General features: G+C 44.1%; 1 protein-coding gene across 2 annotated transcripts in view; it reads left to right on the top strand.

The window, feature by feature from the left end:
* Positions 1 to 16,830, top strand: part of METTL24 (methyltransferase like 24) — a 73,401-nt gene that overhangs the window by 14,451 nt on the left and 42,120 nt on the right. For both annotated transcript variants that reach the window (XR_014795450.1, XM_084889150.1), the window contains exon 2: positions 14,570 to 14,668. Coding sequence is in view for 1 of the 2 variants with exons in the window: in XM_084889150.1 (XP_084745276.1) it covers positions 14,570 to 14,668 (99 nt within the window). In the remaining variant the exon portion in view is untranslated. The remainder of the gene's footprint in view (positions 1 to 14,569; positions 14,669 to 16,830) is intronic.

Below are 16,830 nucleotides of genomic sequence, written 5' to 3'. Positions count from 1 at the left end.
TTCCCAGCTTACAAAGATTTGCTCTGTTGTTATCCCAAGTGGTTCTCATAATAGCTTTATGAGTGAGGTGGTGTTTTTTTCCATTTCACCAGGAGGGAATGTGCTAAATAACTGGTTCAAGGTAAAAAGAGATTGTAACCCATTCGCTGAGGTCAGAGTTAATATTTTTTTTCTTTTCTACACTCTGGCTATCTCCATGTTGAAATTTGGAGAAAAATATGTTGATTACTAGACTTTAGGTTTGATATTAAGGCATTTTAGATATTTTCCAAGCCAAGCAATATATCTTAGAGATTCATTTTTAGCTATTTTGTCAGGTTGGAATTTCAGACATGACTTACTTTGCTTGAGAACAAATTGGATCTGATTATATAATTACGATAAGGAATGTTCTTTTGAATAGTGAATATTCATTTTGTACAGAAATAAAAAAAAATGCCTTAGTTAGCTAATGTTCACTTAGAGGCCATCAACCTCAATCAGGAGCAGGCAGCCACATCAGTTTTGAAGCCGAAATGCTTGCATTTACTTGGGTAGCCTGGATACAGATAATTGTTTTGGAAAATCTGAGTGCCTGGGCCCTCCTTCTGGACAAGGCATGTTCGTATTTATAAAACCAAACCACCAGCACAGATTGGAGCCCCCGTAACACACACAGCCTTGTGTCCTTCATTGTGATGGGGATGTATTGGGACAGAAACAGAAAAAAACACATATATTGATATGTAATTTACTATTTAAAAAAAATAGGCAAGCTGGGATGCTGGTAGTTAAAATAAAGGCACAGTTGTTTGGTTAGGTCATTAATATAATAGAAAAAACAGATTAAAAGTACTCTTAAGGTTTACCAAAAATATATTTTTTAAAAATAACAAAACCATACAGGAATGGGATAAGTGGAGTAAGAGAAATTGAAATTTTAATTTTCTCTTTTATCCGAGGAGTTCTTAGATTATAGCTATTTGGAAACCAAACTTTTCCAATTTAAAAATAGAAGTGGAGAAATAGGAACAGATTGGAGTTTAGGAGGGAAAAAAACAGAGTGAGAAAGAGACTGGAGGGCTCTGTGCTGGCGCTCGGCTTTGCAGTCCTCTGGGCTGCAGACAAGCAGGGCAGTTAGGCCTTGAATTCACTCCAGAGCCGTGATCCTTCACATTTTTTATTTTAACTATAGCTGGTCTGGTGGCAGCAGAAGTGTGCGCGTGGAGAACATGCTGTGAACCAGTTAATCTGCCGGGGCTTTTGTAGAGACAGGTTGAGTGCTTCTACCGCAATACATATTGAAGAAACAAAAAGTGAGCCCCAAGGCTTAGAATGTGGAGGAGTTACTTAATTTTATGTGTAAAATACATTCCTACAAGGAGAAGTGCACAGACTCACCTGTAAGGGAACCGGCACAGCGTTGCGCAGGTTGAGCTATTGGCACTGGGTCAGAGCCCTTGTGGTCAGAAGGCCAATGTCTGCAAGGCTTGATGGGATCAGCCCTCCATGGAAAACATTCTCACCTTTACCTGAGAAATCAGTTTTTCTCCATTTAACAAATAAAATTTTCACAAACATTTATACCTTCAAGGTTACATGCCAACAGTCTTTGGAATTATGGAAACAGACTTTCCTTTTACAGAAAAGCTCTGTGCTCTTCTTCACAAATAGATTTGGGTAAACCGAACTTCACCATTTCAAGGTATAGAATATACTAGTATACAGATTGAGCTTACATTTTCTAATTGCTAGATTTTTAAAAAATCTATCAAAACAAATGTTAATTTTTAATGAAGTGTTTGAAATTCTTAACAGTGCTTTCTTAGACTCTCTCAGGGCTCCTGCTAAATTGCTTGTCAACTCTGGTTTTATTTTATTATTTTAATTTTAACAAAGCTGGATCAAAGGCATTTAGAGTTTATAATAACTTACTGCCACCTAAATAAATAAAGAGTATTTATATTTAGCTAGATTAAAGTATTACTAAAAAGGTCAGCTCATGAATTTCCCTACTTTCTTCCAGAGTAATAAAAAAATTGTCATCCATCCCAAGAATTATATCATGTTCTTTCCTCTCTGGCATTTAAATCAATATAAAAATGTCTTCAGGAGTCATTTCTGTGGGGGAGTTTAAAACAAGTAAAACACATGGTGTCCTCACAAGGCTTGTAGTTTGATGAGAGAAACAAGATGGACATACTTGAAACAGATTTTACCAAACATTTGCTTAAGTGTAAAATGAGAAGTACAAGCAATAATTGTGAAGCACCTGCTTTGCATAGTGTATTTTGCGCATTGTAGGGACTTGAGTGATTGGGATATTTGGGGAGGTACGTGGGACAAGAACTGCACTCTGAATAAAGTGTGGAATGTGAACTGATTCATGGATAAGATAATTCTGGATGGGACGGAAAAGGCCTGCCACAGTACGTTAGGGGCAGGATGCTTTAAGAAGCAGGTTAGAGCTGAGTTTGTTTTGTAATCAGAGTCTCCTATAGTCTTTATCTGAGCATTTCTTACTTCTCTGAGTCTTATCTTGGCAGTGAATTGTCTTTGGTTATAAATATTTTCTTTCCCTAATGGAGAATCTCCATAACCAATGGTCTGTTCTATCTGTCATTCAGTCTCTGATGGTATGGCCTTGGGAAGGTTCTGTGGGGATGCACTCATAGATAATGATAACCATCTTTTACCAGTGCCTTTGAGGTACCTGTATCAGTCAAGATAGGCTGGGTGATGCTGCAGTAACAAATGTCCTCAGCATTTCAGTGGATTAAGTAGCAAGCCTTTATATCTTGCTAATGCCACATCCAGTGGGGGTTAGGAGTGGGCAAAGACTCAGCTTCTCACTGTCATTCAAGGGCTAAGGCGGACCTGGTGCCCCGGAGGCATACCATTGCCATTTACCAGAAAGACCTGAATCCTTTCCCCTGCCACATTCTAATCCTGCTTTCAACTCATTGAGGTTTCACCATCCATGACATTTTCAGAGCCACTGGCAAACACTTTAGTGTGTTCTCTGTCATATATAAATAAGTTCGTAAATGTATCGGTGCAAGACAGCTATTGCGGTTTTTACCTGGGAATTCCCTTCTGAAATTGCTATTGGGCATGTTATGTCTATATTAAAAGGAAAATTATGTATGGGAAGATAAAACTCCAAGGCCTGGGTGGGAGGCATCATGGTGTAGCAGTACATGTATGGGACTAGCTGCCTAGAGGTCTGGGTCTGAGCCACATCCCTGCCTGCTCCCACCTGTGTGACTCTGGTAGGTCATTTCTCCCCTCTGAGCTTCCTGTTCTTCAATTCTATTGCACAGGAGTTGGCAGATTACCCGTAAATTTTCTTTGAACACAGTGATTCTCAACAGGTACAAAATAAGTAAATTTAAAGCTAGAAATAGTTTATCTTCTGGGTATTATCGCCTGTTTTGGTTTTTAAGTCCTTCTATGTGGGAGAAAGTTTGTTTTTCTTTAATGCAATGCATGCTAATCCCCCTTTCCTATACAATTCAGAAATGTGGTCAAAATTTTTAGACCTACTGTGTTTATTTGCGCTATTCGTCCCCTTTACTTTGGTCATTTCCTGTCTAAAATGAGGGAAGAAGACGGGGCCAGGGTCAGCTGCCACTTTGGCAGCTTCACTGCTAACTTTGAAGACTGCTACTCTCGCTCATGAGAGAAGTCTGGGTCCAGAGAGTTACCCAGCAGCAAACCCAATAATAACGGACCTCCATCTGGAGAGCTCTGCTTCTTTCAGCAGTTCTTCATGTTCCTGAAAAGGGCCACTGAGTGATAAAGAGGGTAGGTCTTTACTTCCATTTAGGTTGGAGGCTTAAGTGCTTTTGGTTCCAGAGCTATCTGGCCAGCTCTCTGCCTTATCTTACACTGCTGGCAGCTTCCCACCGATGAAAAGGAAACATTTATTGGGCTGCTTCTACTTGTCAGGCACTGTAACTCACAGTGCGTTCAGGCAGAAAATGTTCTATAAATACACAATCATGGGAGGAGTGTCCTAGAACCAGAGTCTTATCTCTAATTGCCAGTAGGATTCACTCAGGCTACCAATACTCTATCACAATCCAAAGGACCAGAGGGTAGCAATATAGACAGTATAAAATACGGACAATATGAAAATGACAAAAAGTTCATTAATAATGAATATATACTTAAAACTGAGAAATACATACATGCATGCATTCTATCTAATAAAGAGGAAATATGCTAAATGACCATCACGCCCTCACAAAGATGGCGGCACCCACAACCATAAGATGGTGGTGCTCAGTCCCCTCATCCCTGCCAGGGTATCTGCCTCCAGAGTCCCCCAGTCCCCTCAACCCTCCAGTCCCCCAAGGCCAGCCCAAGGTGCAGGCAGGCCTCAGATGGAGGCTCAGGTAACCAGGGCTGGCCAAGGCTTGCACTGCTGGCAGTGGCAGCAGCAGAGGTGTGATGGGGCATCGCCTCCCCCTGATCACCAGGTTGCTTCCCACCTCTGAGGGCTCCTGGACTATGAGAGGGGACAGGCCAGGCTGAGGGACCCCTCCTCCAGTGCATGAATTTTCATGTACCAGGCCTCTAGTATATACATAATTGTATGCAACCATTTTTAGAACTGAATATTTTCCCTGTAAAGCTGCTCAGCAACACTGAGCTTTTCCCTTGACAAGCTTTCTGCTGGACATTGTGCCACAGATGCTCATTAGAGGCTCTAAGGCTGAGAGGCCCATTAAGGGCATCTGTACGGATGCAACCAGCAGCCTCAGGGTCACGGTGAGAGAATCCTTGGGGAGACGTGTGCTTTGACATAAAATTCTAGAGACTAAATTTAGAGCTGGGTGTTTATTCCTCCCTATCCTTTGTTTCTCTTTTTTATTTAATCCTTCCTAAAAGTTATCAGGACCTGCTTGAGTTATAGTGCATTTGATTTGATTTCTGGTCCCTTGCCTCCCAGCCTACACGCTGTAATGATGAAGAGATGGCAGGTGGATGAGGAAAGGATTCAGATGCTGCTCTGGATTTGGGTTTCAGCATGAGCACTGTCTGCTGCCAAAGACATTTAGCAGATGGACTTGGGGAGGTAGGACCTTCCGTTAGCAGGGAAGGAACCTCGAGGTGAGAGGCACCCTGTGGGTTGGGCTGGCTCTGCCCTTTCCTACCCAACCATTTTGACTCTGGCCCACTAGCAGGTCAGTCAGAAGATTAAGAGAGACTCAGCTTTTTTTGTTGTTGTTACTATCTAGTTTTTAGCAGTTTCATTATCACATTTATAGGCACGGATTTCTTTGAATTTTCCTATTTGTTATTTGCTCAGATTCTTAAATCTTTAGGTTTATGTCTCCTGTCAAATTTGGGAATCTTTTAGCCATTATATGTTTAAATGTGTGTGTTTTTTCTGCACTGATTTTCCCCCCCTTTTCTTCCTCTGGGATTCGAGTGACTGCTTATTAGAGACACTGAAACTCTTAATTCCCCCTCCCCCCAATCATTTTCTCTCTCTGTTGTTCAGATTAGATACTTTCTATTGACCCATCTATGTTCACTGACTCTTTCATGTCATATCTATTTGGATATTGAGTCCACCCATTGAGATTTTTATTCTGGTTATTGTATTTTTCAGTTCTAAAAGTTTCATTTGGCTTTTATGCCTTCTATTTCTTTGATGAGACTTCCTATCTTTTCATTGGTTTCAAGAGTGGATGCTCTTACTTCTTGGAGTATTTTTCAAATTTGTTGCTTTTAAGTTTTTCAGATAATTCCAACATCTGTGTCATATCTGTATTGGTATCTGTTGATTGTCTTTTCCCCACACTAATTGGGATTTTACTGAGTCTTCTCCTTAGGTTTCATTCTGAATAGTTTTGGATTATATCCTGGACATTTTGAATATTACATCATGGGATTCTGAGTTATGTTTCCATACTATAGATAAAGTTGATATATGTGTTTTAACAGGCAAATCGACCTGGTTCAGTTCATGCCTCAACTTCCTGCCAGCTTCTAAGGATTGTGCTGTCAGTATTAATTCTGTTTGTAATCTTTTGCAACTCCATCCCACATTCATGTCACTCAGTGATTGGTCTGGCACCTGGGTAAAGGTCTGTCTATTATCTTGGTTCTCAAAGCCTTTTAAATATTAATGAGGATCATATTATTGAGCCCAGGGCTTCAGAAATCACTTTGTGGGGTTGCTTTCCCTCTCTGCATTTTTCTCAGTATTATCTGGTTCCCTGCATTTTCTGAACCGTTGGCTAGAAAGATTGGGCTTTAGTTTCCCCATGCTTTGCCACGCACTTCCCTTGACTGCGCCCAAGTTCAAGGCCAACCTTTGGGAGAAAGGGGCAGAAAATACTCATGGGGGTTCACCTTGCCCTCTTGAGCTTCAAACTGGAGAGGAAATTTCCCTTTCCTGAGAGTTTTAGGTACCTGTGGCTGCTGTTGTGACTTCCATGACCATAATGGGATTGTTTAGGAGTTGGGATGAAAGCAAGAAGAAAAAGAAAAAGAAAGGAGAGGAAAAGATGGGGGGATTTCTCCCACTCCCTTAGCATTAGAAGGCCCCTTCCCTCCTGGAGCCTGAACAAGAGGGCTTCTCCTGGAGCTCTCAGTCTGTGCCAATGCCCGTGGCCTTGTGAGTCTTCCTGTGTAGGGGGCAGGAGGCGGGAGACCATAAGAAAAAGACAATGGTGACTTCACTCCTGCTTGAGTGGTCTTCTGAATCTAGTCTTTCCCCCCAATCTGCCTGCTAGTATTTACTTTTCAGATTCCTCAAATAATTGCTCTGTGTATTCTGTCCAGGTTTTATTGCTGCATTCAGTGGGAGTGTGCTTACCTATCCTACTCAGAGCTGAAACTGAGATCCCTTATGTGTTAAATGAAATTTGTGGGGGGGAACCTGAAGTTTAAACAAAATGTGTAACTGACTCTTGCTTTTTTTTTTAAGCTGGCTGACTCTGAGGAAAAGGCTAATTATATGAGAATGCCTAGGGGAATGCATGTGAGCTGCCACCCCAGAAACTCTCTGAGTCCCAGTCACACTTCAACAGAGACCTAAAAACCATGGTGATCTAAGGGCCTTCCAGAAAGGTAGTGGCTGATCCTCAGCTGTGGCTGGATTCATGTTCTGTCCAGGCACTATTTTATGCCTCCTCCTCCCCTAACAACTGGCATCAATTCCCTTCTTTTTCTAGAAAGGAATAAACAATTTTTTTCAATCATTGTTTCCTTACCCACTAACAGATGCTTTTAATTATCACAAAATTGCAACAAAATTTCAAAATAAATATATTTTGCTTGTTTTGAGGTTGTTCTTCCAAGAAGTTTAGGCATCCCCAACGTCAGCACATCAGCACACGCTCAGTGCATTGTTTAGTTTGAGTCAAGAACTCACAACCTTATTCTCTCCTATGGGCTCAACCATAATGTAGAGGATCAGTCATTAGCCATCTCTCCCAACAGAAATTACTGGTTCTCAACCTTTGCAGGAACTTGCTAACTGTAGGAATGTGCAGTTGGGAATATTAAAACTTCACATTCTACCAATTATCTATCACAATAAAGAAACTGATGGTTTCAATCACTTATCATACTGTTTCATCCTGAAGAAATGTGGTATTGAAAACTCAGAGCCATTAGAAGCCTTCTTTGGCTTATTTTATATTTGTTTTTACAAAAACGGGAAAGATGCTTGTACAAAATTTGCTTGTGGTCATACTGTTCTTAGTTTGACAGTTTCTGCGTGGGCTATGTGAGGTCATTCAGGGGTGTGCAGGAAACTGAAGAAGAAATCTGTTATTTCAAATTTCAAGACAAAGTAATTTTTTGCAAAAGGCAGTATCAATGGCTCTTTTTTCTAGTTCATGGGTGGGTCTTTTTTTTTTTTCCCTATAATTTTTTAATACAACTGGTTTTGTTTGGGGTTTATGGTCTTGAATTAATATATTTCTACTAGAGGCCTGCGCTTTCTCACAACCCGGACCTCTCGGGGGATGTCTGAGAGCTGGTTTTGGCCGGATCCTTGCAGGCCAGGCTGAGGGACCCCACTGGTGCATGAATCCATGCATGATCAGGGCTGGAAGGGGACCACGGGAGGGCTCCAGGGTGTATCCTGCCCCTCTCACACAGTTCCAATCAGCCCGACCCCAACAGCAAGCTAACCTACCAGTCAGAGCATCTGTCCCTTGGTGGTCAGTGAGCATTAGAATGACTGGTTGAATGGTCAAATGTTTGGACACTTAGCACATTAGGTTTTTATTATATAGGATTATATGCATAAATAGTATAGGCTGGGAAGCAAAAAAAATGTTTTTTCATGTTATCTTTTAATAGTAAGTTCTTGGAATTCATTTTCTTTGGTTTGAAAGAAATTTTTTTTTTTTTTGAGAAACACATTTAATAGTGATATCACAAATGACAAAAATAGCTGAAAGCCTCATGGTTATACTACTTGCATTCTTTTTGAGCCAAGTCCATTATCTCTATGCACTGGTTTGGACTGATTCAGTGACCACTGTTTATCCTTTGTGAAACAGAATCTCAGATGTCTGCAAAATAGCCCCGTGCCACACAGATTAGTAGTATGTATGTAGAACCTTTTGCTGTCCTTAATTTTTGCAAAATTTTCTATGTAATTAAAACATTTGCCCCTCATTTGCCAGCTCACTTTTCAATGCATATTTCCTAGAGAAAGTGCCAACTAAAGCCTTCACAAACAAAAGGCAGGGGGTGTTTCCTTTCCTCAGAAATCTGGGACCCAGTCTTCTTTGAGAGGCTGGTTCATGCTGGGAGAGGCCCCTTGTATGACTGGTATAGGGGGCAGGATCAGGGACTGGAAATGAGCCTGTCTCCGCAGGGGCTCATGAACATGGCAGCTTCTGTTTGGTAACTCATTGTATATGCTGCATTTGACATTTGAGCTCAGGCCTGCTGGGGACAGACCAGCCCCAAATGACAGAACTTTTAGCCACCTTCTGCTTAAGCTGCTCCTTTACCATCTGAAGGAGAAGTAGAGGCACAGACAGGACTTCAAATACATGTTCCTACCCTCCAGAAGTGATGGGGGTAGCATCGTTCTGGCCATTTGGTATTTAGAATACATGGACAATAGTGGACCCTAGAGTTTAGAAAATTATTTGGGTTAAAATTGTTAACAGCGGAGTTAGAGTGTTGAATCTCACTTCTTTTCTTTTTTTTCTTTTTTAATATTTTATTGATTTTTGTACAGAGAGGAAGGGAGAGAGATAGAGAGTTAGAAACATCAATGAGAGAGAGTCATCGATCAGCTGCCTCTTGCACACCCCCTACTGGGGATATGCCCACAACCAAGGTACATGCCCTTGACCGGAATCGAACCCGGGGCCCTTCAGTCCCCAAGCCGACGCTCTATCCATTGAGCCAAACCGGTCCCGGCTGAACCTCACTTCTTGAGTGTGGCTAAGAAAGAATTCAAAGCCAAGAACTCTGACGTAAGAAATGTATGTAGAAAGTCACAGAGATAGAAGAAGTGGACTCAGGAAACAAATCACAGAGGTATAAGAAGGACCCTTGGAGCTTAGGAAAAAGAAAGCAAAGATAAGCCCCTGAGGGAAGAAGAGGGGGAAAGGTAGGGGTGTGCTCCATAGTATTCCCCTGAAGAAGGAAAGAAGTGTGGGCATGCTAGAGAGAGGGAGGGAGGGAACGAGGGAGGGAGGAAGAGAAAAAGAGCTAGAGAGAGCGAGAGCTAGAGCGAGAGCGAGAGCGAGAGCGAGAGCGAGAGCGAGAGAGAGAGAGAGAGAGAGAGAGAGAGAGAGAGACAGGTATCACTGGGATGCTTTATCTTGAGAAAGAGATCTTGTCAGGGGAGGATCTCAATAGAATCTTCATCAGATTTCCATGTGTGACTCTTCACAGTCATGGTCTTTACTGATTGGTTGGTGCCAGGGGAGGAGTCATTTGTCATTACATCTGGATTTGATATCAGCCATGGCATCCCTTTATCTGACTTTGCTGCTTTTTTGGGCTGGAGATGAAACACAGCCGAAGTCTAGATGTTATCTCTAATTTGACCAAAACTCTGTCTCTGTGGTCAATAGACCCAAGGCTTTGTTCCTAAGAATATTTGATGTTGACCAGAACCTCATTGTCCTGAGGGCTTAATGCTTAAGGAAGTGGTTGAGCAAGGTATTTATATGGGAGTCTTATGAGGCTAATCTCTAGCTCCCTTGTTTCTCTTGTAAAGGGGTCTAAACAGAATGACTAGCCATATGAAAGGTCAGGGGGTCTAAACCATGTGACTAGCAACATGCTAGGGGAGGAAAGGTTATATCCTGTGATTAAAGTCCTAGACCAGTGGTCGGCAAACTCATTAGTCAACAGAGCCAAATATCAACAGTACAAAGATTGAAATTTCTTTTGAGAAACAAATTTTTTAAACGTAAACTTCTTCTAATGCCACTTCTTCAAAATAGACTGCCCAGGTATTTTGTGGAAGAGCCACACTCAAGGGACCAAAGAGCCACATGTGGCTCACAAGCCAAGGTTTGCTGACCACTGTCTAGACTACTACTACTTGTTTTTACAGTTTTGCCTGTTACTCGGCACCTGAGACTTTCTTCCCTGGTGATATTCTGTACCTGGACTATTTTTTTTTGTTTGTTTTTTTTGTTCTGTTCATGCTTGTCTAATGAAATCATAAAGATAAAAATTTTAAAAGTATTTTTTTTGCCTTGTTCCATTAAATACTGGCCATTGATGTTTTAAGATGCTCAGAAAATTCTGTTTGTGGGATTTTTTTGAAGGACACATATTGATGTGTGTGCTAAGAATTAAGACAAATGATAACTGAAAGAGATGATAAAAGCTAGTGGTTTCCTTGGGGAAATAATCACAAATTACTGTCAGACTGATTCCAATAGGAACATTATGTGAAATGTTTTTTAAACAGGTCAACCAAAGCAGGAAGGCAGAAACTTCTGAGGATATCTCTTTGCTGTGTGTTTCCATTATACTCCTACCGGTGTCGTGGCCAGCACTCAGTTGGAAATGAGAAATACGAGGTTGCAAGAAGGATACTATTTGTGAATCCTCGAGATAACTCCATAGTTTCACAATATTGGTTCACCATCGGATGCTGTGCAGGAGAACTTCCACTGACCCCTCACGATCTACTCTGTTACCTGCCCTTCCTGTTCTGCACCCTGGAGACTGACCTTGTAGACCAGTGGTTGGCAAACTGCGGCAGCTCTGTTGACTAAGTTTGCCAACCACTGCGTTAGGGAAAAACACTTTAAAAACATTTTAATAATGTACTAATGTCTTTAACCTGAAGTCAAAACTTCTGGATAAGGGTAATGCCTTACGCAGTGGTCGGCATGTGGCTCGCCAGACGCAGTTTGCCGACCACTGGTATAGACCACTACATACAGTCTTCCTCTTCTCTGCCTTGTGTTGGGTTTGACAGCTGGGGTGGGTATGCAATAGGACTGGATGTGATAGGATTGGCTATGTTCCTCTATTTTCCTCTATTAAGTGCCTTCTCCACATAGATTCCCTCTCTGGGTTCCCAAAATTCCTCCTCCTCCTTGCTCTTACAGTTTATAAGGGCTCTGTGGTGCTACCTGCCACAAATATTATTGTGTTGTTCCTTCTTGGTGTCCTTAAATCCTGTCTGCACCTTTGCAAAGAATCTATTAAATTCTTCTCAGTAATCTGTCTCTTTTGCCTTATTTCAAAAGGAAACACTCTCTTCTAAACCACTCTGCCTCCAAACTATAATCAAATGGAGCAGGGGTCAGAAAACGACAGCCTTGTGGGCCAAGTCCAGCCTGCTGTCCCTTTCTGTAAACGGAGTTTATTAGAAACAGCCATGAGCACTTGTTGACTTACTAAGGCTGCTTTTGAGCTACAACGGAAGTGAGGAGTTGCAATAGAAATTGTATGGCCTGCAAAAGTCTAAACCCTGATTTAGAGGAAAACCATAATGGGTGAACTTCATCATTTTCATCAGGAGGCTCTGGGGCTAAAGGGCAACTTGGGAGCAGGCCCACAACAACGCCATGGGAATCTTTAAGCCCCAGGTCTATACAGGCTTGCCACAGGGCATTGCGCTGCTGTGCTGATAGCAGTGGCAACCTGGGAAGTCAATCTTTGTCGTTTTATGCAAAAAGAATGTGACCAAGCAAAACTAGGAGACATTTGTATTTAAATGTGCTTATCATTTGTGATTTCATAATTAAACCATTTCCTGCAGAGAATAGCTCTCCCCAGTGTTTCAGCATTTCCCTATCAAAGTCAATTTGTACATATTCACTTCCCTCACCAGACTGTGAGCATCTCCTGGGGGAGTCCAGGTTTTATTCACATCTGTGTTGGCCAGTGGCTGGCGCTCTGTAAATATTGTTTGATCAAATGATAACATGTCATTCAGAAAGGGAAAAGGAGAAATGGGGGGTGCGGATGAAATTTCCTGGCCCATCCCCTCTATCGCAATAAAAACAAATTCACAAGGAAAAAAAATAGGTGGTATAGAATATATTAACTAGGAAATACATGAGCGAATGTGCCCAGACTCTCTGAGCAAGCATAGCTATAAGAAAATGCTGCTTGTTCCTCTAGAAAAGGTGCCCCTCAGGGCAAACCGAGTACATAAGTTGCAGGGCCTTGTTCAAAATGAAAATGCAGGCCCCTTATTCAAAAATTAAGAATTTCAAGAGATTGTCAGCAGAGCTTGAAGCCAAGCATGAGCCTCTAAGACTAGGCAGGTGGCATGCCCATGACGCCGGCTTTGCCTGAAGGATTCCCGAGGAAGAGGCAGCCAGTGGGAAATCAGTGAAGACTTTTGAAGGACTGCCGGCTGCTCAGCCACTGTGAGGCGGTGCGGATCTGCGTGGACAGTAATACTGTGGGCCCCAGGGACTCTCTGCAGTGAGTCAGCAATGCCTAACCTGGAACAAGCCTTGATCGCTGACAAAGAGTTTGCATTTATCTCAGACCCTCCTTCCAGAGTGAGGTCCTCCTCCCCAAGCCCACACACTGGCCTTCACCCTGACCAACCTGCGTGTTCCCCCACTTCTTGCTTTCAGGTTAACCTCAAGCCATCTAGGCCACCTTGCTGGCCAGGAGCAACAGACCACATCTGCACTAAAGCATCTCAGGCCTAACCTGTTTAGATGTTTCTTTTCTGGATGATGGACAGTTCCCGCCATAATACCCATTTTGGTCTGTTCGGGCTGCCACAGCAAAACACCACAGTCTGGGTAGTTTTTGGACAACAGGAATGTGTTCCTCACAGTTCTGGAGGCTGGCAGCCCAAGGTCAGCATGCCACCGCGGTTCTGTTCAGGGCGATAGACTGCCACCTTCTGGCTGCATCCTCACCTGGTGGAAGCGGCAGCGGCTGGGGATCTTTGCAGGCCTCTACCCTCATGACCTAACCACATCCCACAGGCCCCACACCCTAAGATCATCGCATCGAGCATTAGGATTGCACCTGATGAAGTGGGGGTGGGGGAAGGCACAATCATTCAGACCATAACAATACCTAACAGGAGAACAATGTATATGCTTGGATGGTCTCTTGATCTTGTCCCCAGAACCCTCCCTGCCCCCTTCCTCACCATAAAAGGGATCTGAGGGGGCCCTCCCAAGCACTCTGCACCCTGTGACAAGACACCCAAGGTCTTTTCTGACTCTAGACATGCCCCCTGCCAACAGCTGAACCTCTCCAACCCCCCTCCCTTTCCCACACACCACACTCACCTCTTAGAAGGGAGCCTCCAGGATGTTTCCAGGTGTTAAGAACCTTAGGAGGTGAACTTTGAACTCTAGCAAGGACTCATGACGATTGCTTGCTGTTGACTGGAGTGGGTCCCCATTTTTGTTTCTTCTAGACCATTGCCTTCTCCCAACCCTTTATCCACCCCATCATCCACAAAAGGGGCCTTAGGGTTTATGTCTAGCCACTCTGCTCAAGGAGCTCCACCTGCTCTCTGCTAAGGGGGTAGGGGAGGTGCCTCACAGTGTTAGAAGGTTACCCTTCCAGCCCTGCTGGTGACCCCTCCCCGCCCACGTGTCAAAGGTCCCAGAGGCCAGGAGGTCTGGGACATTGGGTGGCTCCCTGTGCAGGGGAAGGTGCCAGAACGCGAGATTCCAGGCATTGCGGTGTGAGACCCGAAACTCGCCCACAGGGAGGCCAATGTCTCAGAAGCACTGAGCTCTGGAAACCAGGGGAGTGTCTCTTCTGAATGGGACCAGCGTGTGTAATGCAGGGCTGCGGCTCAGAGAGCCGAGTGGTGCTGAGCGAGAGGAGTTTGCCTTTGATCAGAAGAGTCAGCATCCATGGGGGACGTCTTGGCCATCTCTGCTCCGCCTGCTCCTGGCCTTCCTCAGGCCTCATTTGTCTCCCTGGGACTGATGTGGCCTCAGTGACAGCAGCTCTCCACCAGCTCCCTGTCCCCTGTGAGGAGTCAAGCTTGCTTCGCAGGCCGCTGGTTTTATGTGAAGGATAAGCAGCCTTGTCAGCCCATCTCCTACCCTAGTCTTTCCAGCCCCCCCCCCCCCCAAACTCCTCCCCGCTTACACACCGACCTCTGTTTTCTCTCTCTCTCTTTCAGGGTTCCCAGTGGCACATAGACCTGCAGCCTTGGGCAGGCCCTGCTCAGTCCCTGGATGAAGAAGCCTCGAGGTTCCTGAGATACATCAGCACCACTCAGGTTGTGTTTCATGCGCGAGAGGGTTTGGAGATGATGCAAAAGATACTGATTGCCCCCCTTTAAAAAAAAAAAAAAAATATATATATATATATATATATATATATATATATTGCTTTTTTACAGAGAGGAAGGAAGAGGGATAGAGAGTTAGAAACATCAATGAGAGAGAAACATCGATCAGTTGCCTCCTGCACATCCCTTACTGGGAATGTGCCCACAACCAAGGTACATGCCCTTGACCGGAATCAAGCCTGGGACCTTTCAGTCTGCAGGCCCACGCTCTATAGGGCTGATTGCCCTTTTGAAGAAGGATTCGTCGGTAAGGGGTGGGGAGGTTTCCAGGGACTCCTGAGGGGGACTTGAGAGGGACATGGTTTCTGGGGCGTCGCTGCTTGCCTGTACCCACTCTCTCAGAGGCAGAGAAGGGTGCCTTCTGTGCCCTTCAACATCCTCTCCCTTCCGGGAGCACCGCCGTCCTGACACATTTCCATGATTCATCCTGATGCGTTGTAAGGATCCACTTTAGAAAATTGCTTTGGAAAACCACTTGAAGAGACAGATTTGCTCCTGTGAGTAGGCAGTTGAGTGTGTCACAAGACAAAACCCTCATCCGGAGGAGGCTCAAGCTTCATTCTCTCTCTGGAGGACCCGCCTGCCTGCTTTTCTGCAACAGACGCTGGGCAGACAGGGACGTGCCAGGCCAGAGAGCAGAGGGGATGCCGCAGGCAGTTCGAGGAAAAGCTTATGAATCCAGAGGCTTTCTGCTCTCGAGGGCCCTTTGATTCATTACTGAGCGCTGGCCTGTGTGCGTGACTTAACACGTTGTGGCAGCTCCCGGCCAGCTCGGCGGGCTGAGTTGGTGCCCCGAGCAGGCAGAGAGATCGTCCGTGAAGGAGAGTCTGTGATTCTTGACACATTAATCAGGAGGTTCCATTCTCAAGTGGCCTGATCCTGGGGGGGAAAGAGAGGGGAGAGGAAATCGAGGCCAGAGGGGAAACTTCACCCTGAATTGAGAGGTGCTAGTAAATGAACAGCTCAGGCTGCCTGTGAGGCGCAGGCCCACTCAGCACGCCTCGCCGGCTGCTGGGGTGGGCACTGGGGACCCTGGTTCTTTGAAGCCCCTGCAACCCATTGGCTCTCTGCATCCCACTCCTCCTTCCCCCCAAACCTCACAGGCAGCAAAGCCCATTTTTCATCCACAGGAGAGAATGCATTTCTAGGTGCTTAGGAGGCTAATTTAGGAGGTAGAAGGAAGTCTCATTTCTCTGATGCAGTCAATCAGGGATTTTAATATTCGTCACCTAGACAGGGAGGTAAAAGGAGTTGAATTAATCATGAGGAAGGGGATGATAAATTGGTCCCTGTGCTTTACATACTTTTTATCTTATTCCTCTGCTTCAGATGAAGTTAGTGGCCTCACACAGACTTAATTAAAAATCCTGAAACTGTAAGCTTATGGTTTGGTTTTACGTGAAGAATAAGAAGCTGGACGTCTGTGCAGTGACTTTTAAGAAGCCCTGAAAGGCCCCCGAGAAAAAGCAGAGATGTTAAACCTGTGAGCTGATTTTGAGAACGATGGGCTCCACCCCCCCAAAAAAATTGACCAAGTGAGAGCCTCCTCATTCCATTTTGTACGTATTGCAGGTTAATGCTCTATAACTTCTGAAGGTTGTATTTACTTAGAAGAGGCACTTGAGGCATGCAAAGGTCATTTCAAGCCCCTCTTGGATCTTTCCCATGACTTAGGGGCTGAGAGAAGAAAAATTCCAAAAGGAGAACATAAAAGCATGCTACTGTGTGCTCTGATGTTGTGACCCTGGGCAATTTATTTTGCTTTTCTGATCTTGAAAAGGAAGAGAACTAAATTGTTTCTAAGGTCCCTCTCAGTCCTGTGACCTTGTACTGTGCTGAAAGTAGTGTAGGATTGTTTTTTTGTTTTTGTTTTTGGTTTCTTTTTGGGCACCTACTATGTGCCAGGCCCTAGGGCTATACCACAAGTCTCAAGAGGTGAACAAACTTGTTGGAAAGGCAGAGAAATGGACGTACAGTGTTTATTCAGCTTGGTGAGTACAATCATAGATTTTTGGTTGAGGAAGCTCATTAGGAGGATTTTTGTCCTCCAGAAAGCATGAGCTAAAGCTCCAGACCTCCGAATGGTTTTG

This window comes from Pipistrellus hanaki, assembly GCF_964339955.1.
Source record: "Pipistrellus hanaki genome assembly, chromosome: 7".
NCBI lineage: Eukaryota > Metazoa > Chordata > Mammalia > Chiroptera > Vespertilionidae > Pipistrellus > Pipistrellus hanaki.
This window is presented reverse-complemented; position numbering and strand designations above follow the sequence as displayed.